Source organism: Diabrotica virgifera, chromosome 8, assembly GCF_917563875.1.
Source record: "Diabrotica virgifera virgifera chromosome 8, PGI_DIABVI_V3a".
Classification (NCBI taxonomy): Eukaryota; Metazoa; Arthropoda; class Insecta; order Coleoptera; family Chrysomelidae; genus Diabrotica; species Diabrotica virgifera.
Window position 1 is genome coordinate 89695755 of NC_065450.1, and position 25272 is coordinate 89721026.

General features: G+C 33.0%; 1 protein-coding gene and 1 long non-coding RNA gene across 4 annotated transcripts in view; one reads left to right on the plus strand and one right to left on the minus strand.

Moving 5' to 3' along the window:
* Window positions 1-25272, minus strand: part of LOC126890800 ((Lyso)-N-acylphosphatidylethanolamine lipase-like) — a 169438-nt gene that overhangs the window by 138923 nt on the left and 5243 nt on the right. Inside the window, exon 1 of one of the 3 annotated variants that reach the window (XM_050659989.1) lies at window positions 15080-15665. The exons of the other annotated variants lie outside the window; for them this stretch is intronic. Coding sequence (XP_050515946.1) covers window positions 15080-15194 — 115 coding nt within the window. The 5' untranslated portion in view covers window positions 15195-15665. Of the gene's footprint in view, window positions 1-15079; window positions 15666-25272 lie in introns of those variants that run through there. 3 annotated transcript variants of the gene reach the window in all.
* Window positions 15280-15927, plus strand: LOC126890806 (uncharacterized). Its single transcript, XR_007700470.1, has 2 exons — window positions 15280-15531; window positions 15717-15927. It is a non-coding gene; the product is annotated as an uncharacterized LOC126890806 (long non-coding RNA).

Sequence of the window (25272 nt, forward strand, 5' to 3'; positions counted from 1 at the left end):
ACAACTGTCTAGTATTGCTGGTAATTTATTTTTTGGGAAGTTAGGTTGCTAGACGTGACTGGAAATTACTACACAACCAAACATACCTGCTCAAAGCCAATATTATGAATAGTAAACAGACATAAATAACATAAACCTTACGCCAATCAATAATTATTTATTTACAACATTGTAATGTATTGATAACAAAATAGAAATTTGAGGTCCTGAAACGTTTTTATTAGCCACCAATGACCGTTTATTAGAATATCCTGATTTTAGGAATACTTTTGCTTGGCGTGAAGACTATTATAATAAGAGGGATCGACTGTATATATTTTTAATACATACATCTAAATTAAATTTTGTACGATTGCCAAAAGATGAAATAAATATAATTAAATTTAAAAAAAAAACAGAAGGGCGTCTATTCCAGTTTTGCAGGCGGACACTTTATACCTAGCGCCGGGACTGTGCATGACATATTTTCACTAAAAACGAAAGAATTTTTCTTTTAAAACAAATTCAACGATAAACTATTTGAAAATGTTGTTATTACGCACAAACCTAATCGTTCTATTGAAACTGACTAAATAATTGTGCAACATATAGAAATTGTACATGCTCACTAAGTAACATTGCGTTATTATGGAATTTTTTACTTTAATAAAGGTAACCGGTATCGTATATTATTCCTTAATCTAAATTAATCCTCAATTGCGAAAATGCATTGACCCTGTGTCCAACTGAAATAACTAATAAATAGTTCATGTTGTGAGGCCGCTCCCTCTGAAAAAATATTTCCTTTGTGTTTTAATAATTGTTAATAATTATGCGCCCATCTATTTTTAAGGCGGTGCGGCGCGATCTATTTCTAGTCCAGGTTATATGCTCGTCCCGTTAGGTAAATTATTCCGATTTGATTTTTTTGCACAAACTTACTCAAAAAGAGGTCCTTATAACAAATCCACAGGGTGCCAGGCGGTAGCGTGGTTGAAAAACTGTTTAAACAATTCTTTTAAACAAATTCACAAAAATAATTTTTTTACTTCGGACAAATTTTTTTATATCATTTGGGTCATTCGGAGCAAAAAATGTTTCATGTGATTTTTCTCTAAAATTGATTGTTGTCGAGTTATAATTACGGTAACCATATGTACTTATTTAAGTAGGACAGTACTTATTTTTAAATATTGTCCTAATGTACTTTAAAACCTTTTTAAGGACACGCAAATGTACTTATTTTTTCTAAAAAATGAATATTTTTATCTTTTACTACTTTTAAACAAATTTCTTTGTATACTGTTCCAGTTGTTGCAGCTTTTGTGTCTTGATCCATTCAATATTTCCATTTTTTTGTTGACTCTTCTCATGACTTCGTTGTTTGTTACAGGCTCGGTCCATGCTATCTTCAGGTACCTTCACCCACAGTTTAAATGCTTCCAACTTTTTAGTAGTCGACGCGTTAATTGACCATGCTTCTATCCCGTAAAGCAGAGTCGAGAAAATATAACACCTTGCCAGCCTAACTCTCAAGTCTTAATTATTTCAGTTCTCTTGCACAAACTACCTTTCTCATTTTATTGAAGTTGGTTCTTGCCTTCTCTATTCGAACTTTAATTTCTTTGGAGTAATCGTTTGTGTGATTAATTATTGTGAAAAAATAGTTGTAGTTTTCAACTTGTTCTACAGTCAGGCTTTTATCATTATTTTGGGTTTTTGATATCCTCACAAATTTAGTTTTCTTGATGTTTACTGATAAGCCATATTGTTCATCATACTCAACTATCTTGTTCATTAGCTTTTGGAGGTCTTGGAGGTTGTCCGCTATTATGATAGTGTAGTCCGCATATCTAATGTTGTTAATTGGCGTTCCATTTAGGTACCTTTATTCCTACTGTTTCTCCCTCAAGAACTTTTTTCATAATTTCTTCAGAGTATGCATTTAATAGTAGTAGTGACAATACACAACCCTGTCGCACTCCTCTTTTAATTTTGAACTCTTCTGATGTGTGTTCGTTAATGCGTATGTGTGCCTGCTGTTTATAATATAGATTTGTTATAATTCAAAGGTCATTGTATTGTAATTGTTTTGCTTTGAGGACGTCCATTAGCTCTTTGTGGCGGACTTTATCGAAAGCCTTGCTGTAATCTATGAAACAGACGTACATATCCTGGTTCACATCCAAGCATCTCTGGATTAGTAGTGCAAATCCAAAGTGGGTTTCTTCAATATTCATATCAAGTGTTTGGTAAATGCGTTTATGAATGATCTTTAAAAACATTTTAAGTGTGTGAGACATCAGGCTTATGGTGCGGTGGTCGTACACAAAACTTCACTGCACAAGTGAAACATTTTTACACAAAATGTGTAATCTACCTAGAAAACTGGAGTACAAATTTTCATGAATTTAAACTATTCAAAAGCATAGATCTAAAGTGGGCTCCACACTCTCGGCGAAGTTACTTCGCCAAAGTTGACCGAAGTCCGAAGTACCCTCTCTACACACTCGTTCTACTTCTCGAGGAAGTGCGATACCGACAAAGAGCGGTGCGATACCGACAACGATCCCTTTGACCAGACCGACAGAAAATGGAAGTAGAACGAAGTGAGGCAAAGTTACACAAGGTGGCCGTCTACACTTTCGTACTTGTTGAACCTCGATCGACTTCGGCGAGAGTGTGGAGCTCGCATAAGAAGTGAAATAATATGGAACAATGTTTGTTATTCTCTCGAAGCTTTTAAATTGTATATCAAGGCAACCACGTTAAACGAAGATCAACTCTTTGCCGAACTGGGAATTTTGAAAGACGTGGCTATAAGTGAAAAAATTGCTGAGTGGAACAGAAAAGAAAAAAATAGTCAGGATCGATGGCTTAAAGTTTTTAAGTGTGTAGATCAATTCAAACTGAAAAACTTACAAATATTATGCGAATTTATTTTTTGTCTTCCGGGTACTAGTGCGGCTATCGAGTGTTTATTTTCTGTAATAAATAATTATTATTGGACGTCGGAAAAGTCACAAATGTCCATATCCACTCTCAAGGCAGCGATTCTGGTGTACGCAAATTTTGATGAGACTTGTATGAAATGTTTCATTTACTTCAGTCGAAGCCGGACCTTCTTAAATTAATTTTAAGTTCAGAAGAATATGAATGATGCAAAAACCGGAAGAAGATGAGGCTATTCCAGGTCTCTCATCTAAAAACTCTTAATTACAGGCTTGTAACTTTTTCAAAGTTAATGTAATGTGTTATATTTAGTTTAATTGATATAATTTTTTTCTGTTTAGCTACATATTATGTAGTTTATTTATTTTCAATTCCAAAAAGTTATATTTGTCCAATAACAAGATACATTTTGCGTTTTTAATACATTTTTGTTTTTTGTACTTTTTTTTCTTTAAAAAGATATGGTCACCGTAGTTATAATACGCGATTTAAAATTTGAAAAATGCGAAAATGACCATTTTCAACGCTTAATAACTCGATTAAAAATTATTATTATGAAAATCAGAAAGAAACAATGAGCGCTAAGAGCGTATTGAGGCGGCCGTCAATGTGAATGAGAGTGAGATGCACCATTGGACGGCCGGAATTGTGCACCTCTTTCGCACTCACCATTGACAGCCGCCTAATACGTGCTTAGCGCTCATTGGTAATTTAAAAATAACCGCTTAGTAATACAACAATGACACAAATTTCTTCAGGATCTTGTAGGGGGTACTTCAAAACTTTGATTTGGTGCCTTCCTGATTTTCATAATAATAATTTTTAACCGAGTTATTAAGCCCAGAGCTTGAAAATGGCTATTTTCGCATTTTTCAAATGTTATATATACCTCATATATTATGTTATGTATACCTCGACAACAGTTAATTTTAGAGACAAATCACAACAGATGTTTTTTGCTCAGAATGGCCCATATTATGATGTAAAAAAAATTGTTCGAAGTGAAAAAAATATTTTTATCTACTCTATCTCATAATATGTATAAGTTTTTAGTTTGTGAAAACTGTCATTATAGATAGCAGTGCGTGAAGGATTTAAAGTGTGCGTGTAGTACATATCTAACAATGTATTTTAAATGTGATTTACTTTTTCGCACTGTTTTTGACACACTTTCATATAATCAAATATCCTTAACTTTTGCATTGTCATGGTGATGACATTGTCAGCAATAAATTATGACAAAAGTTTTGACAGTTTTGTGGTTTGAAAGAAGTTAGAATTTTTAAATGTCAATGTTCTAAAAATTGTAGAATAGAAATGAATTCCAGTGACGAAGAGTTACAGTTTTTTTATTTGTTTATCGTAGATAAAATATTGTATGAAACTGTGCGTGAAGTACTTTTTGCGAACTTACGCGATGTATGCTCGTGCTCTAAACATCGCGTGCGTTCGCAAAAAGCATACTTCACGAACTGTTTCATAAATAACTATTGCGAAATTGTTTAAGAAAATTGTTTAAAAAATTTTTCGACCACGGTACCGGCTGGCTGCCTGTGGATTTGTTATAAGAACCTGTTTTTGAGTAAGTTTTTGCAAAAAAATTCTAATTGGAATAATTCACCTAACGGGTAAAAACGGGGGCGACGATACAGCCTGGATAAATAGTTCATCTTGTGAGGCCGCTCCCGTGTGAAAAAATTTCCATTGTTTTTAATACATAATTATTGTTAATTATGCGCGTCCATGTGATTTTTATGCCGGTGCGGCGCGATCTATTTCAACAAGCGCCTATTTTGCTCCGGAAAATATTTTTTAGGTTGTTTGGGTAATTCTAAACAAAAAAGGTCTCGTCATTTTTCCTAGAAGTTAATACTTTTCGAGTTATAGGCCTGGATCCTGCAAAAAAGTTGATTAATAGCAAGCTGAAAATTTGTTACTAGCTTAACGGTGTCTAGTCGCACAAACTTTGATGTATGGGAGCACTGGAACAGGGTAAGATTTAATTATGGAACGTGTTATCCTGACAAGTTTATGATTGTGAAAACTAGCAGGTTGTTTTTAAGTTTATTTAATAGCAAACTTTATACAGGGTGTCTGCGTAACTTGGAACCATATGGGAAACTTTTGTAATATCAATTTTACGAAAAAAAAAGTCATTCTTTATAAAGTGCTCTGCATAGTCTAAAACCTAAGATACAATCATCAGATATCAAATTTTGTCAACAGTATACGAGGTATGTCAAAAAATATGAATTTCGCTCAAGAGCAAACTACCTTTATATTTCAAAATATCAAAAAATTTTATTATGAAAAGTTATTTGTAATTAAAAACCATATTCAAATATGCAATAACAGCCTTCTACTTGAAAAAAAAAATTTTCTGAAATTTTCCTCAATTACCGATTCGGAACATCTTTCCTCAATTACCGATTCGGAACATCATTTTAATTTATTAGACAGATAATAACTCTTTTATTAATAATTTTAGGAAAAAAAGTTATTTTTCATAAAAATCTGTGCATGGTCTAAACCTCAAGATGCAACCATCAGTTATCCAAGTTTGTTAATTTTATACGAGGTGTGTCAAATAATATGAATTTAGAAAGAATTTCTAAATGCTTACCGTACGAAAAAGTGTCATTTTTCAATGAAAATGGCAAATTTTCAACCACGAATAACTAAAAAAGTATTGAGTTTTCAATAAAAAATTATGGAACAGTTTTGGCTTAGAAGTTGCTTTAGTTTTTTGCGAATACCTTAAAAATTATGCATCTAACGAAAAAAACTATATAAAACATTTTTGTAGCTTATGAAAAATCAAAGAGATTCGTTTCCTCATAAATCTATGTAGCTATATTACAAAAATAGATAATGGTAGGTGAAAAAAGATTTTTTCCACCTACCTCTACCGGAAGTATACTTTTCCGGACCTGATTGTAGGGAGCAAAGTTGTACTTTTCTTCCCTAGAGAGGAAAAGTATTTTTCCATTAAACTTTTTTTTATTGATTATTGAATATTTCCTGACAGGTATGAGATATCAACATGAAATTTGGTATGTGGGGGTTTTTGGACCGAGAAAACTAAATTCCCTATTAAAAATTATGTATTGCCCAGAGGGCACCACATACGCCTTTCAGCACATTTATTACGTTCAATTTTTTTTATCCCTCACTCTGTATAATTTTGACATTAAAATTTTTATTCTCCTATTAGTTTTACTTAAAAAAGGTATACCTATTTCATCTCCCTAAACTCAACCGTTTTCGAGATAAACGCATTTTAAATCTGTGATACACCATCATTTTTAGCATAATATCATTGTAGTTAAAACCATAAAATTATCCAAAAAGTATCGCAAATTTCTTCAAATGGAATTTGCGATGCAATGACATAAATTTGAGAACTGGCACAATTATTATGGTTTTAAGTTATTTTTCGGGTGTAACTACAATGATATTATGCTAAAAATGATGGTGTATCGCAGATTTAAAATGCGTTTATCTCGAAAACGGTTGAGTTTAGGGAGATGAAAAAAGTATACCTTTTTTAAGTAAAACTAATAGGAGAATAAAAATATTAATGTCAAAATTATACAGAGTGAGGGATAAAAAAAATTTTGGCGCCCTCTGGGAAATACATCATTTTTGGTAGGGAATTTAGTTTTATCGACCAAAAAAAACCCCCACATACCAAATTTCATGTTGATATCTCATACCTGTCAGGAAATATTCAATAATCAATAAAAAAAAAAAGTTTAACTTTGACACCCTGTATCTCGGTTATTATAAACTTTGTACTAAGGTAAGTTAGCTTAAATCGGCATATTTTAACCTCAGGAGCCTGAGGTTAAGCTATGGCCCATTCTTTACCAAACACCCTGTATAAGGTTCTGAAGCTATTTCCTTGTGGCATTTTTTATGATTAATTATTTATATGGGAAATAAGCCACAATAAAAATGAAAAAATAATTTTATTAACGTTTCGACGCCCAAATCGGGTGCCGTTGTCAAAATACAAAATATTACTGAATATTACTGATTGACAACGGCACCCGATTTGGGCGTCGAAACGTTAATAAAATTATTTTTTCATTTTAATTGTGGCTTATTTCCCATATAAATAATTAATCACATATATAAGGGGGTGAAAGAAAATGACGTATGGCGCAGAAGATATAATTTTGAACTATACGCAGCATACAACGAACCCGACGTCATAACATCCATAAAGATCGGACGTCTGCGCTGGATGGGCCATGTTGAACGAATGTTGGAGATCGAAACACCGAAACATATAATGAAGCAAACACCAGTAGGGAGAAGGTCAAAGGGAAGACCCAAACTTAGATACATGGAACAAGTGGAACAAGATCTGAAAACACTTGAGATTACCCACTGGAAGAACAAAGCAAGGAACAGAACAGAATGGCAGATAATCCTAGAACAAGCCAGGACCCAAAAAGGGTTGTCGAGCTACTGATGATGATGATGATGCTTTAGTTACGAATATTAAGAAAGTGATATCATTTTATTTCAACGTTAATTATATTATATTTTTTAAATATTATTTGTTAAAATAATTGGTCACAATATATTTTTATTTACAGGTTTTTACTGGCGTTTCGATCTCTATATATCCAAAGACCGTTTTCAAAGATATAAATGATATCTAACAATAAAACACTGACAACTTTTGTTTTCGTTACTTCCACAAAATTTATTTTTAAACTATTAGGTCTGGATCCCGCGTATGAAAAAAAAGTTGATTAATAGCAAGCTGAAAATTTGTTAATAGCTTAAGGGTGTCTAGTCGGACAAACTTTGATATATGGGAACACTGGAACAGGGACAGTTTTAATTGTGGAACAGGTTAAAAATTTGGAACGGTCACACCACGAAAACGGCACATGTATTTTGTCCGACAGAACAGACTTAAACTCTTCGAACAGAGATTAAACTCTCATGCAAAAATCAGACTTCTATTTATCACCAAATGGGCGTTTTAATGAGTGGAACATGTAGAATATGTCAAATGACAGAAATTATGACAGGTGATAAATAGCAGTCTGATTTTTGCATGATAGTTTAATCTCTGTTCGGACAGTTTAAGTCTGTTCTGTCGGACAAAATAAATGTGACGTTTTCGTGGTGTGACCGTTCCAAATTTTTAACCTGTTCCACAATCAAAACTGCCCCTGTTCCAGTGTTCCCATATGTCAAAGTTTATCCGACTAGACACCCTTAAGCTATTAACAAATTTTCAGCTTGCTATTAATCAACTTTTTTTTCATACGCGGGATCTAGACCTATATGTAACTACAGCTGTTTCAGCAGAGTGCCTTTCTCAAGTTATTTATTTTACGATGTGTTTGCATTTTAAAGTCTAACTGAATAAGTTGAGGAGTGGGGAGCTATTTGTCTCAAGTTGGTCATTCAGAATTATATCTGTATTTTTCATTTTATTAATTTCCATAGATTCTAATATATCTAGATAGCTTATCAGACCTTTATTTTGAGTATGAAGAATTTGAAACTGTTCATTAAATGAATGATTAACATCTAGAAGGTGAAGTGCGTATGTAGAAGTGTCTGTTTTTCTATTGTTGAAAGCCCTTTTGTGTTCTGCTCTGCGTTTGTCAAAGGTTCTGTCAGTTTGACCGATGTAAGTTTTTGGACAGTCACCACATGCCAGTTTGTAAACACCACTCTGTAATTGCTTTCTCTTTTTTACTCTGGTCTAATGAGCAAAACACAAGGAAAAGTTATTTACCAGCAATTTTATTGCTGGAATCGAATCTTATGATTGTATACATTAATAATATAGGTATGCAAAGTCCGCAGATACTGTGCTACTTTTTTATAAACAAAATGGCGCCCGAAAATCGTGTTATTTTAAATTTTTGCTCTATAACTCCAAAGATTTTAACTTTACACCAAAAACGCCCAAATAAAAATTCACCGCAATTAAATTCTGCATAGAGACGTGTTTTTGACGATTTACTTCGACGAAAATTTTCTCCGGAAAATGCGGGTTTTTCCAACAAAATCTTTAATTTTCAACTAAAATTTTGAGATAAGTAATTGTTTATAAATAATTAAATAGCTTGGTAGTATAAAAGTTATTTTCGTATAGATTATAATTCCAGAAGCCGATGGAAATTGAATGGACAGTTTAGCAACAATTGAATTGTTAATTAAAAATTTACGGTCGCTGTAATAACCACAATAATTATGATATATAAGAATAACTATGATTTTTGTATAAAAAGATACTGTACCTATCTAATTTACTTTACAGAATTGAAACTGGACTATTTAGGCGGCCTCAGGAATATTTTAAAATTATAAACAATTTTTTGGCTTATAATCAAATAAAATATCTCGGGAAATATTGCATTAGATTAAATCATAAAAACGGTATTAAAAAAAAAGCTGCAGGAAGCTTCTTTTCAAAGAAAAAACGTTTAATTGTGGTGAGTGGTTCCTGAGATACAACCGGTCAAAGTTAACCGGCATTTACGGCAAAGATATAAACAACAGGATCATAATTTTCAAACCATAACCTTTTAATTTTTGTCCTCTTTCTCCATACCAATTTTCATATCTTTAAAATATTCATAACATATATTATTATAATAAAAACTATCGATATTACGAGTGAAAATTGCCAAAAATAGCAAAATTACAATCAAAAATTAGGTTGGAGAAAATGTAATCCCAAAGTTCAAAATCGGTATACGTTAAAAAAATGCATTTTCTGGGCTTCCCATGGAGCAATTTTTTTCATTCTTTTTTTGTTCCCAAGTAACTCGAGTAGAGCCATCTAACCCTATTAAATGTCAAGCAGAGTCAAGCTTGCTTTTGTTTTGTTATAATAGGGTAATTTATTTATAAGAAAAGAAAACTACATATTCGTTCTTGTTGTACCTTTTAACAATAAAAATACAAATATGATCATTTGAAAGCTGCATAATTATTTAAACAATCTTTATTTAAACAAATTAAAAATTTTTGTTATAATAAATAAATTAATTTATTATAACAAAACAAAAGCAAGATTGGCATTTAATAATGCGTTAGTTCGATGGCTCTACTCGAGTTACTTGGGAACAAAAAAAGAATGAAGAAAATTGCTCCGTGGGAAGCCGAGAAAATGCATTTTTTTTTAACGTACAACGATTTTGAACTTTGAGATTACTTTTTTTCCATCCTAGTTTTTGATTGGAATTTTGCTATTTTTGGCAATTTTCACTCGTAATAGCGATAGTTTTTATTATAATATATGTTACGGGTATTTTAAAGGTATGAAAATTCATGTGGAGAAAGAGGACCGAAAGAAAAAGGTGATGGTTCCAAAATTCTGATGCTATTGTTTATATCTTTGCCGTAAATGCCGGTCAACTTTGACCGGTTGTATCTCAGGAACTACTGATCACAATTAAACGTTTTTTATTTTAATAGAAGAGTTCTGCCGCCTTTTATCTAATACCGTTTTCATGATTAAATTTAATTTAATATTTCTGGAGATATTCTATTTGTTTAAAAGTCAAAAAATTGTTTATAATTTTAAAATATTCCTGAGGCCGCTTAAATGGTCCAATTTCAATTCTGTAAAGTAAATTAGATAGGTACAGTGTGTTTTTATACAAAAATCAGAGTTATTCATATATATCATAATTATTGTGGTTATTATAGTGACCGTAAATTTTTAATTAACAATTCAATTGTTGCTAAACTGTTCACTCAATTTTCATAGGCTTCTGGAATTACAATCTATATGAAAAGAGCTTTTATATTACCAAAACTATTGATAAACAATTACTTATCTAAAATTTTAGTTGAAAATTAAAGATTTTGTTGGAAAAACCCGCATTTTCCAGGGAAAATTTTCGCCGAAGTAAATCGGGAAAAACACGTCTCTATGCAAAATTTAATTGCGGTGAATTTTTATTTGGGCGTTTTTGGCGTAAAGTTAAAATCTTTGGAGTTATAGAGCAAAAATTGAAAAAAACACGATTTTCGGGCGCCATTTTGTTTATAAAAAAAGTAGCACACTATCTGCGGACTTTGCATACCTATATTATTAATGTATACAATCATAAGATTCGATTCCAGCAATAAAATTACTGGTAAATAACTTTTCCCAAAAATGACCTATTCTCTGATAATCTGCCCAGACTATTGCTCTTATGGTTCGTATGGTGAATTTGCCTAAGTTGTTATTAGTTCTGAAAGCTGGTGTTATTCTTTTCTTTTTATGTATCTGTGATAGAGCAGAATGTGATAGAGCAGAATGTACTGGGTTTTTTCTGTGATGGTGGATAGACTAATTTCATTATACAGAGAGAGTCTGTAAAGTGGAATAAATTCAATATCTCAAATACTAATTGTTTTTTTGGAAAATGCTCAGACCCGTCGATTAGTATTTCAAATTGTCCTTTTTGACATTCAATAATAATGTATACAGGGTGTCTCAATTTAGAGATATGACGTCATCGTCGATTTTCTTAAATGGCAACACTGTCATTTTGATAGCTAATTTGATAGGGTTTGTAAAGTTATACATAACTGCAAAATATCAAATTTTTATTCTCTACTATTTACAAGATAATAGAAAATAACAAAGTTATATCTGTAATTTGGAATATATTCAATAATTAAAATACTAACTGTTTTTTTGAAAAATTCTCAGACCCGTCGATTAGTATATCAAATTGTCCTTTTTGACATATAATAATAATGTATACAGGGTGTCCCAATTTAGAGATATGACGTCATCGTTGTTGTTCTTAAATGGCAACACTGTCATTTTGATAGCTATTTTGATAGGGTGTGTAAAGTTATACACAACTGCAAAATTTCAAATTTGTATTCTCTACCATTTAGATGATAATAAAAAATAACAAAGTTATGAAAAAGAAGTAATCAACTAATAATTGAATTTAATTATTTCAATAAATTAAGCAAAAACTCATAATGTTGCCCTCAATTATTGTCAAATTGTCAATGGGCAACGTTATGAGCATTTTCTTAATTGAAATAAATAAATTCAATTATTATTTGATTACTTTTTGTTCTTCATAACTTTGTCATTTTTTATTATCTTGTAAATGGTAGGGAATAAAAATTTGAAATTTTTCAGATGTGTATAACTTTACACACGCTATCAAAATAGCTATCAAAATGATAGTGTTGCCATTTAAGAAAATCAACGATGACGTCATATCTCTAAATTGGGACACCCTGTATACATTATTATATGTCAAAAATGACAATTTGAGATACTAATCGACGGGTCTGAGCATTTTTCAAAAAAACAGTTAGTATTTTAATTATTGAATATATTCCAAATTACAGATATAACTTTGTTATTTTCTCTTATCTTGTAAATGGTAGAGAATAAAAAATTGATATTTTGCAGTTATGTATAACTTTACAAACCCTATCAAATTAGCTATCAAAATGACAGTGTTGCCATTTAAGAAAATCGACGATGACGTCATATCTCTAAATTGGGACACCCTGTATACATTTTTATTGAATGTCAAAAAGGACAATTTGAAATACTAATCGACGGGTCTGAGCATTTTCCAAAAAAACAATTAGTATTTGAGATATTGAATTTATTCCACTTTACAGACTCTCTCTGTATAAATGATAGTTATGTTTATTTTATTTGTTTATTATATAATTATATATTCTTATGTTATTCATTTTCTATTTTTTTAACTTTGAAAGCAGTCTCTGGAGTAGAGATCGAAACGTCAGTAAGTTAAACATGTAAATAAATTAATATATTGTAACATTTGTCTGAATTATGCTGGGAACTTAACTTAACATAAATATAACATATACTAAACATACTAGACGAAGGACAAATAGATAAAAATTGATTGTCGGTACTTGGGTACTTCTGCATATTGAAGTACCGGCAATCAATTTTTATCTGTTGGTCCTTCGTCTAGTGCAGGGGTCGGCAACATGTGGCCCGCGGGCCGCATGCTAATTAAAAATTCACTATAAATAATCAGAAAATTCAACTCACACAGAACCGCCTATGTAAATGAACGTGTCTTGCTACTCTTAAGCAAGAATCATATTATCATGCCTGCACCGTTCCAGCACGTAGCGTTTCGTTTCCGAAAATATTGATTTTAATGGTATTAAATATGAACAATTCATACTGTCCGAAGCGTATAGTATCAGACAACTCTTTGTAAAATCAGGTTTTTCGGAGACTACGCTACGTGCTGGAACGGTGCGGGCATGATAATGTGATTCTTGCTTTATTAGAAGCAGGTAAAAATAACTGGTTTTTTTGTAACCTACCTGTCTTTTTACTCTTAAGCAAGAATCATATTATCATGCCCGCACCGTTCCAGCACCTAGCGTTTCGTTTCCGAAAAATATTGATTTTAATGGTTTTAAATATGAACAATTCATACTGTCCGGAGAGTATAGTATCAGACAACTCTTTGTAAAATCAGGTTTTTCGGAGACTACGCTACGTGCTGGAACGGTGCGGGTATGATAATGGGATTCTTGCTTTATTGGAAGCAGGTAAAAATAACTGTTTTTTTTTGTAACCTACCTGTCTTGCTACTCTTAAGCAAGAATCATATTATCATGCCCGCACCGTTCCAGCACGTAGCGTTTCGTTTCCGAAAAATATTGATTTTAATGGTTTTAAATATGAACAATTCATACTGTCCGGAGCGTATAGTATCAGACAACTCTTTGTAAAATCAGGTTTTTCGGAGACTACGCTACGTGCTGGAACGGTGCGGGCATGATAATGTGATTCTTGCTTTATTGGAACCAGGTAAAAATAACTGGTTTTTTTGTAACCTAACCCTTTTATCTATGGATTCGTGATTTATTGCCTCAGTTTTTACTAATTTTTACTATTGAAAAAAAAACATGTTTTTTGATATTTTTATGACGGTGGTAATAATCGATGTGTCGACTAAATTCAGGGTTTTTATGGCCATAGCACACCAATTCTGACTATAATAGAGAAGCACAAATAAATTAGTAATTATACATTCTGTGATTTCTTATGAGAAATCGCAAATTAAACAGGTAGTTTCCGAAGGCCGCCGTGTACATTTAAATTTGAGAATATTCCCCCCTTAAACGATGATATCACTCTTCCAAATTGAAGAATTATATCATACAAGAATGTTTTATCTAGTTTCGTCAGATGCATATTTTTAAGGCATTCGCAAAAAAACCGTCCGAAAAGGTGACTTTTTCAATGAAAATGGCAAATTTTCAACCACGAATAACTAAAAAAGTATTGAGTTTTCAAAAAAAGTTAGGTATAGAACAGTTTTTGCTTATAATTAGGTGCTCTACTCTATACCCACAAAATTTTTTGGTCGAAATAGCCACGCAATTGCGTCCAAAAAATTTTCCACTCGCGCCGCGAGAAGGTTTGGGAACCACCCCCAATGTAAAAGCGAAGATCGACATAGGGTAGACTTTGAATTAGGAAATAAGTAGATGCTATTCCCAAAATTGCATTAAAATCCATGCAGTATGGATAGAATTCGGAGGTAATATCTTGTTTTTGGTCTCGTTGGCTGGCGTACCTAATTGAGTTTTCAAAAAAAAATTATAGAACAGTTATGGCTTAGAATTAGGTTCTGTAGCCACTACCGTGGTTATTTTGACAAAAAAATTTCTACTCCGAGAAGGGGTGGGGGTGGGAACAACCCTCTAGATAAAAGCGGCATGAAATATAGGGTAGACTTTGTTTCTTGAGCTAAGAGTGAAAATATCAAGTAAATTGATGCAGTAAGATATGGAATTCGGAGCCAAATTATTCTCATCCTCATTGACTGTAGACTGCACTATCAAGGACGCAGAAAAAGAAGCCAGAAGCTGAAGCCGATCAAGGAAATCAAGAAGAAAATATCTTTGAAGTTAGGGAGAGAAGAATTTTTATTTTTATAAGAGTATTTATATGCTGTTTTACAGATTTTGCATAAGCATTAATGCCTTTTTTCTCTTTGTTTCACTTTTTCATTATAAGTAATACCACTGCAATTCTAATAAGCACGTGCCAAAATTTAAAACGCAGTATTACAGAATGTTATGAAAATTATATAATGCTACTTTAAATTGGATAAGTACTTGTACTTACCATTCAAAATAGTTTTTTCTACTTGTGCCAGTCGTTTTTCTGAAAATTTGGTCCAACAACCGTTCTTCCCACCATTTATTAACTCAGATTCCACTTGTTCAGTTTCCATCTCCATTGTGATTATTGTCGTATTATTTGAATTATGCGTGATACTGAACGAGTTTATCTATGGTGTATGTACAATAATTAATGATTAAGTTCAACTGTAATTTAACACACGACTCATGAACTGACACTGAATGAAAAATAAAAACTAGCCAAACGTATAAATTGTGCACTTAACAACGAGTGGTAAACAAATAACGTGTTTAATAACCTAACATTATTAAAGCTAAACTTGAATCTTGAATGTTGACCTTGCCCACGAGAGGTATCCTTTCTTGATTGCTTAATTATGAATCATCGAAAATTTTGGTAATTATTTATAAACTGATGAAATCCAAAAATACTAGGTACGTAAAACCTAGATCGTTCAGAAATTTATTAAAATGTATAGTAGATAAAATTATTTCAAGATCAATTATATACCACAAAATACACTGTTCATTTATAATTTTATCATCGTTAGGTATTAGAATAAATACATTTGAGGTTTAATTAATTGACACTATATCAAAATTTATGTTTTTATTTTCAGGAATTCCCAATAAAAGTTGCCCAATTAGACCCGTAAACTAAAAAAGCCGTAACCAGTGGATGTCTATTGGAATGGACTACTGTAATTTGTCCTATCGCATCACGATCACACAATTCAACCTTGCCCAATACAAACTGTGTCTCTTTTGCCGTCGACGTGAAGATAAACTGTAATTATTTAAAAACAAAATATAAACTACACAAGCTAAAAATGCGAGTTTTATCGTAACGAAGACTTTGTTTATTTACCTATTTCAGTTCATAATATGGAAAATTGCTAGGTACGTAAAACCTAGATCGTTCAGAAATTTATTAAAATGTACAGTAGATAAAATTATTTCAAGATCAATTATATCACAAAATACACTGTTCATTTATAATTTTATCATCGTTAGGTATTAGAATAAATACATTTGAGGTTTAATTAATTGACACTATATCAAAATTTATGTTTTTATTTTGTGGAATTCCCAATAAAAGTTGCCCAATTAGACCCGTAAACTAAAAAAACCGTAACCAGTGGATGTCTATTGGAATGGACTACTGTAATTTGTCCTATCGCATCACGATCACACAATTCAACCTTGCCCAATACAAATTGTGTCTCTTTTGCCGTCGACGTGAAGATAAACTGTAATTATTTAAAAACAAAATATAAACTACACAAGCTAAAAATGCGAGTTTTATCGTAACGAAGACTTTGTTTATTTACCTATTCCAGTTCATAATATGGAAAATTGCTAGTTACGTAAAACCTAGATCGTTCAGAAATTTATTAAAATGTATAGTAGATAAAATTATTTCAAGATCAATTATATAACACAAAATACACTGTTCATTTATAATTTTATCATCGTTAGGTATTAGAATAAATATTATGAAAAGTTGTGAGAATATTGTGAAAAATAAAGGTAGGTTACACTCTTGAGCGAAATTCATATTTTTTGACATACCTCGTATAATATAGATACAATTTGATATTCAGGGGTGGCCAAACTATGGCCCGCGAGCTGCATGTGGCTCTTTGAAGGATTATTTAGGGCTTTCAATAAATGTACCTGAATTACTTTTAATTTTTGTGTTCCCAAATGTCTTAAATTACTGACAACAAATATAAAGACTAAAGTGTAACATCAGGACTTAGACAAGGAGACCCAATATGACTTCTTCTTCTTTACGTGCCATCTTCGACGGAAGTTGGCAATCATCACGGCTATTCTGATCTTAGATGCTGCTACTCTGAATAGTTCGGTTGATGTGCATCCTTACCATTTCTTCAAGTTACGCAACCAAGACATTCTTCTCCTTCCTACACCTATCTTGCCCTGGATTTTCCCATGTATAATCAATTGAAGTATTATGTTGTATCTCTCATTATGCATAACATGCCATAAATTACATTAGGTATTGCAGCTTTCGTGTCTTGATGGTTTCCAATATTTCCATTCTTTTGTTGACTCTTCTCATGACTTCGTTGTTTGTTACACGTCCATGATATCTTCAGGATTCTTCTATGCACCCACAGTTCAAATGCTTCCAACTTTTTAGTAGTCGACGCGTTAAGTGTCCATGCTTCTATCCCGTAAAGTAGAGTCGAGAAAATATAACATCTTGCCAGCCTAACTCCGAAGTCATTATCACTGTTGCTATTCGATTTAGCCTTAGAATATGTAATAATGAAAATATCATCTGAGCTGACAGGAGGATTTGCGAATCCTGGATCAACACTATTGTTAGCCTTTGCTGATTGATATATGTATTTTATATACGCTGGAATATTCCACAGGGTGTTCCGAACTTTGAGGAAAAACACGCTATCATTGTTACACCCGGTATACAATGATGCTTACCTGTTTAGCAACAATATTATTACATAGATATTCTTGAAGAATAAAGAAAGCTATATAACATATTAAAAAAATCACTCAAATCGGACACCAGGTTTAGGAAATTCGAGACATCAAAAATGTTAATTTTTTAATGTGGTGCGTTAATTTTGCTGTTTACCTAGTGTAATAAGAGTGCAGGTGCCAATATTTTACGGCTATCCCTACTTTTTCTGTCTTTACACGGCAAATTGCGTGTAGTAAAATTCTCACTGGTATGGATATGTAAACATTACTTGGCAATGACATTATCATCGTTAACTTTAAAGAGATAAAAAAAAATATATAAATTTAAATATTTACTATTTGCAGTTCAAATGTTTCTAGTTGCAGCAAAGGCATATTTCGTTTGCCACGTTCACAATGAACCAGGTTCAAACTGCAAATTATTACTCTGTCATATTTGACGAAAGGACTGACACATCCCATGTGGAACAGCTTTCCCTAAATTTGAGATACATAAATACACAATAACAACATTCGTGAAGACTTTGTCAAGTTCATTGACGCTTACGAGAACATAAAAATAATTAGTGAAAATCAAGAAAGAGGGAAAGAACAAGGACTGATAGGAGAAGAATTGGGAAAAAAAGCATTAAACTTGTTGAAAGAACTGCACTTGGATCCGAAGAAATAGGTAGAAATCTTTACTGACAGTTGTAGAGTAATGAGCTCTGAAACGGTCGGTGCAATAACAGAAATAAAAGAGGGAAAAATGGAAAATTCCCCCCCCCCCCCCTAACTATGTCCAAAATTATAGAAAAAAAATTGTTGCACATAAAAATATATTAGCTGACATGCAGCTCAAACCACAGACAGACCAATTCGATTCAATAAATACGCTAGTTAGTAATATTAAGGGAAATTAATACATATACCTCGTCCAATTTACTTACCGTTGCACGTCATCCGCGCCATAGCCTGTGACACGATACCAACACGAAATATTTAGGCGGTGGGTGTGTTCTTTTTTAGAATCAAAATGATTCTAAAGGGAAACACACCTACCGCCTAGATATTTCGTGTTGGTATCGTGTCACAGGCTATGGTTGGTTGCGGATGAGGTGCAACGGTAAGTAAATTGGACGAGGTATATAAGTTATTGTTTGTGACTTTTTATGTAGTTTGGGTTTTTTTTATATGTCTTTTGGTTGATGTTTCATTGGAATTTTCCCTCTAAGACAAATTTCCCTCCCAAGGCAATTATCTAGATCCGCCAATGGTTAGATGTACTTGCCTGAATCATATTTTAAACAATTGCCTTCCAACTCCTATTAATGTATCGTCCATCAGAAACACGGCGGGAACAATGAAGTTAGTAATTTTTTAACATGTCAACCAAGAGGACTGCAGTTTTAAAACTTAAACTCTGACAAAATTTAACAAGTTTATGCGTACAAGATGGGTTGAGCGCCATGAAAGCTTAATCCAGTTCAGATCTGGCATTTTACATATAACTGAAGCACTAACATCTATCTCAACATGAACATGGAAGGATCCAAGACTGGTACACTTGCATTAACGTTGCTTAATCTTTATGCACATCTGAGTTTCTAACTTTCTAGAGTCAATGATGTCACTGTAAATGAATATTACCACTAAGCCGACTTCTATAAACCAAATCTCTTGATGCTAACCTGGAGACTAAGGCTGTCTCCAATACCATGTTGACTTTGAAAGACAGAAGATCTAACTGCGAAGAAAGTGTTAGTAAGATCTTTACCGAAATAAAGAATTGGCAGACGAATTGGACGTTAAAGTGAAGTTACCTAGATTTGTGGGTAGACAGACTAAGAGAGCCAGTCATTCATGTGGCCCAAAAAAATATTATAGACGTACAATTTACATACCTCTTCTAGACAATGTTGTACCGATTTAACGTCAAGACTACATGTCACCTCACTGAGTTGTTTGTGGCTACGGGGCATTATTTCCACACTCCTAGCTGATTCCTAAGGAGAAAAAGAAGTGGAACTATTAAAACCTTTGAAGAAAGCAGTTGAACAGTTTTCGCCTATCATGGACATTGGTGATACACAGACAAACATTCTTCTATTGCCAGATTAAGTAACAAAGGTGCTTGATGTTTGTGAACAAAATATTTTTAAGGCACTCAAAAGTATGTGAAAAGAAGTGACTTAAAACTCACTATTTTAACCCTGATTTTTAAAAAATTTCCCCCAGACTCCCGGGTATCCCCGACAAAAAAAGTTTATGGCCCCTCCCAAAAATCGGTCCTGGATCCGCCCTTGAAAGAGATGGCTTTTGAATGTTCTCGGATAACTGTAACCTACTTGTATAATTGCTTAAATTATTAATTCAGTTAATTGATATGATAATTTTTTCACTAACTATGTATTAAGTGATTGTAATAATTTATATACGGTACAACAAAATCTAATACTTAATCGAGAAAAGAGGAAAAGTGATAAAGTGATTTTGTAATAATATATTGTTACTATGGAACGCTTGAAATTTTTAACATCTTTTACAAGAAAATACTTGGATCACAGAATATATCCTGGTGTATTCTCTGCTTGGATCTTCCAAAAATAATAAACAATAAATAACATTTTATTAAGTTCACGTCTTATGCCTAATTCCCGGTGCCATGTCAAATATTTAAAACTGTCACTGTCTTGTCACCATATTCTATTCGACTCAGTGCGTTGTATATCTGTGGCAAAAAGTTTATCTAATGCCATCCCCTCTTTGTGAACACACACTCAGTGCGTTGTCTGACAAAGATAGCGAATGTTCGATTTGGAAAATATCACCACGGACATGGTGTCCATTTTTTTCGAATCCTGTAAAAACTAATAAATATTTTTAAAAAATTTAAACCCAGAATGAAAGACTAAATTATTATCGAGGGCGGAAAGTCCCTTAGAATAAATAAAAAGTTTCTTTTGAATTAGATTTTTGAAATTAAAAATCACACTACATTTTCTCTTAGTTTTTCACCCCTGTAACTTATTAAAATAAACAATCTAGAAGTTTTCAGGAACTTTCGGCCCTCGGTAAGAACGTAATCTTTCGTTCTGCGTTTAAATTTTTCAAAAATACTTATTAGTTTTCTCAGGATTCGAAAAAAATGAATCCCATTTAAATAGCATTGGAGCCGAAACTTTGTACCGATCCCCTTAAATACATATTTTCTATGTTTCAGAAAGTAACAGCCCGGGAGGTAGTGTCAAATTTGACTGTTTTCTTTTTATTTGGTTAGGTGTTCCAAAGCTTATTAAGTGATGTGTCAGCTGGCCCCAAACCGGGGATTTTAGGCAAGAAAAGGTAAAATATGAAACTTGATAGAAAAACGCTACAATTAACTTATATGTCAAATATTTATCTCTGTGACTTACGTGTATAATGGCCTAGATTACCTAGCTACTGGCTTTCACCCAGGCGACTCAGGTTCGATTCCTGGCGTTAGAAATTTTTTGTTTTAAAATTAACATTTTGATTTGAAAAATAATTATTTTTTGATAATACCACGTTTTTATTATTTATACAACACAATATAAAAAAGTCTTTGTAAACTATGCATTTGTTCATATTATTATTGACCTTGATAAGCAAAATTGTTGTACATGAACCCCTGCTGAAGCTTATCACGTGCCACCTACCCTTTTCACTTAGATTGGTCGTACCAATTCAGGGGTTCATGTATAACAAATTTGCTTATTAAGGTCAATCATAATATGATCAAATGCATAGTTTACGATTCTATAAAAGACATACAGACTTTTTTATATTGTCTCGTATAAATAATAAAAACGTGGTATTATAAAAATAATTATTTTTCAAATCAAAATGTCAATTTTAAAAACAAAAAAAAATGTCCAACGGTAGGAATCGAACCCGGGTCGCCTGGGTAAAAGCTAGGAGCCAAGTATTCTAGTCCATTAATAGATGTAAGCCACGGAAATAAATATTTGACATATAAGTGGAGCGTTTCTCCATCAAGTTTCATATTTTACCTTTTTTGCCTAGAATCCCCGGTTTTGGGCCAGCTGACACATAATGTGTTAGCTTTGGAACACCTAACTAATTAAAAAGAAAACAGCCATGCTAAAATGCTCCGGTCAAATTTGACACTACCTCCCGGGCTATAATGAACCAGTACCAGTATTATAAGAACAGTTTATACAGGGTGTCCCAAAAGTAGTGGAACGATCGAATATTTCGCGAACTAAACATCGGATCGAAAAACTGAAAAATACGTGTTCAATAATTTTCAAAAATCTATCCAATAACACCAAACACCAACCCCCACTACACCTCCTGGAGGTGGGGTGGGGGGTAACTTTAAAATCTCAAATGGAAACCCCCATTACGTAAAAGTAGGCAACTTTTATTCAAGTCGTTTTTTCGAACTGTGGATAGATGGCGCTATAATTAGGAAAAACGATTTATCCTGATACCATAGGTAAATTATAGAAACGGTCTCATATCTCACGAAATACACTTTTAAATGAGAAACTAAAAAACAGATTTTTAATCCTTTTCGAAAACCTATCGAATAATACCAAACATGACCCTCCAACCCACCCCCTGAATGTGGGGTGGGGGGTAACTTTAAAATCTTTTTAAACATATTCGGATCCGTCATGAAAAATTAAGTAATATTTATTCTAAACATTTTTTAGAATTGTTAATAGATGGCGCCCTAATTGGAAAAATTCGATTTATTAGCGCCATCTATCAGACATTTTAAAAAATGTTTCGAATAAATGTTGCTTAATTTTTTATGACGAATCCGAATCTGCAATAAAAAGTGGGGGCACTATTTAAGATTTTAAAGTTACCCCACCCCACATCCAGGGGGTGGGTTGGAGGGTCATGTTTGGTGTTATTCGATAGGTTTTCAAAAAAGATTAAAAATCTGTTTTTTGGTTTCTCATTTGGAAGTGTATTTCGTGAGATATTAGACCGTTTCTATAAAATTTACCTATGGTGTCAGGATAAATCGTTTTTCCCAATTATAGCGCCATCTATCCACAGTTCGAAAAAACGTCTTGAATAAAAGTTACCTACTTTTATGTAACGAATCCAAATTTGCAAAAGAAAAACTGGGGGTTTCCATTTAAGATTTTAAAGTTAACCCCCACCCCACCTCCAGGGGGTGTAGTGAGGATTGGCGTTTGGTGTCATTAGATAGATTTTTGAAAATGATTGAACACGTATTTTTCAGTTTTTCGATCCGATGTTTAGTTCGCGAAATATTCGACCGTTCCACTACTTTTGGGACACTCTATATAATTATTACATGTATTTACTTGCGCTGACCAATTTTTTTTTTTTGGCACGGTGACAGGCAAGTAAAGCGTGTTTTATATGTTCATCCATGGGCAATCTATCATTTTTCCTACTATAATATAAGTGTTTTTATTTAAAATAAATTGTGAAAAATAAAAAATAAAATAATTAAGTATCTATCATTGAGTTAAATGTTATGTTTATAGACACAGTTAGGTTGTAATGACAATTACATATTTTTACCTAAAATACTTAACGTTTCGATTTCCTCTCTGGAAATCGTTGTCAAAAGATATTAATAAAAAAAATTTGTTAAGGCTATGGGTACATAATTCGCAAATATTTTACGGCTATCCCTACCTTTTCTGTCTTTACATAGCAAATTACGTGTAGTAAAATTCACACTGGTATGGATATGTACATATTACTAGAATGTCATTCTACTTGACAATGTCATAACTAGCTTAAAGAGATGGCTTTTGAATGTTCTTGGATAACTGTTATTTTTTGTATAATTGCAAATTATTAATTCAGTTTTTTTCACTAGCTATATATTCAATGATTGTAATAATTTATATGTACATACAACAAAAACTAATACTCAATCGAGAAAAGAGGAAAAGTGTTAAAGTGATTTTTTAATAATATATTGTTACTATGGAATGCTTACAATTTTGAACATCTTTAACAACAAAATACTTGGCTCACAGAATATATCTTGATGTATTCTCGGCTTCTATCTTCCATAAATAATACACAATAAATAAATTTTTAAAGAGTTCACCTCTTAAATTAATTATTTATCAAATAATTAATCGCAAACCAAATCACCGGCTCAAGAACGCGAGTCACTTCATCGAGCGTATAAAAGGTGTGACTCTTGAGCCGGGACATTTGCTAGTCAGCTTCGATGTAGTCTCACTTTTCACGAATGTTCCTATAGATGAATCACTGGACATCATAAGCAAAAAGTATCCAATATCACCGGATACACTAAACCTAACCAAACACTGTTTAAACAACACTTATTTCATCTATAAGGAACAAAGATATAAACAAGTTGAGAGAGCACCGATGGGTTCCCCACTGTCACCAGTAATAGCGAACTTGTTTATGAAGGAAATAAAACAGCGGGCAATAGAAACAGCTGAATACAAACCCAAACTGTGGCTTAGATACGTGGATGACACTTTTATCATCTGGACCCACGGAGAAGAAAAACTAAAGGCTTTTTTAGAACACATCAACAATATCCACCATAAAATTCAGTTTACCATGGAACTGGAAGAAAACGATCAAATTCCATTCTTAGATGTGTTAATAATAAAGAAACAAGACGGACACATAGGCCATACAGTGTATCGGAAACCGACACATACCGACAGATATCTAAATGCTGCTTCACACCACCATCCTGCACAATTGCATTCAGTCATCAAAACCTTGATTACAAGATCCGAAAGACTGACAGACCAAGAACATCAAAATGAAGAAATGCATAACGTGAAAACAGCGTTAAGAAAAAACGGCTTCTCAACATACAACATCGAAAAAGCTCAAAATGCTCGAAGAAGAGATAAGGACCCTACAGAAGACGATAAGCCGATCGGCAAAACCATTCTGCCATATGTGAAGGGTAAGACAGAGAAAATAGGGAGAGTGCTGAGAAAACACAACATAGAAACGATATTTAATACGGACAGAAAGATCTCAACTATTTTACCAACACCAAAAACCAAAATATCGTTAGAAAGTCAAGGTGTATACGAGATTCTGTGTGGGGATTGTGGAAAGTCGTACATTGGACAGACCAACCGAAGAATCCAGGTAAGACGAGAAGAACACCGAAATGCTATCGAAAGGGGAGAAACCACGTCATCCCTGGCTCAACATGTCGCAAATACAGGACACACAATAAACCTGAACGAAACAACGATGTTAGCTAACATCGAAGTAAAAAGAAAACGGGAAATCAGAGAATCGATAGAAATTGAAAGAAACCCCAACGGCTTAAACCAAAGAGATGATGCGCAACGGCTTCCTACAACATGGAAAACGGTACTGAAGAAGAAGACCAAAATAAATCAGGCCGCAACATCCACACGTAACATCCCTCCGACGACTGCAATCTACACTGGACCGATAACAAGAGCCACAGTTCGCGCAGGGCAAGCAGCAGCATCAGGATCAACTACATAAGTGACGGTATCGTGAGTAAGAATTCAGTTTACTTCAAGCAGCAGCGAGAAGCGGAACTACCTGACTTGACAATGGCAAGTGAGATCTTGCCGAAACGTCGTCAAAATAATGGTTTTTCTCAAAACCAAAATTATTCAACGCGTAGTCAAACCCGGAAAACAACAGAAAGCATATATATATATATATATATATATATATATATATATATATATA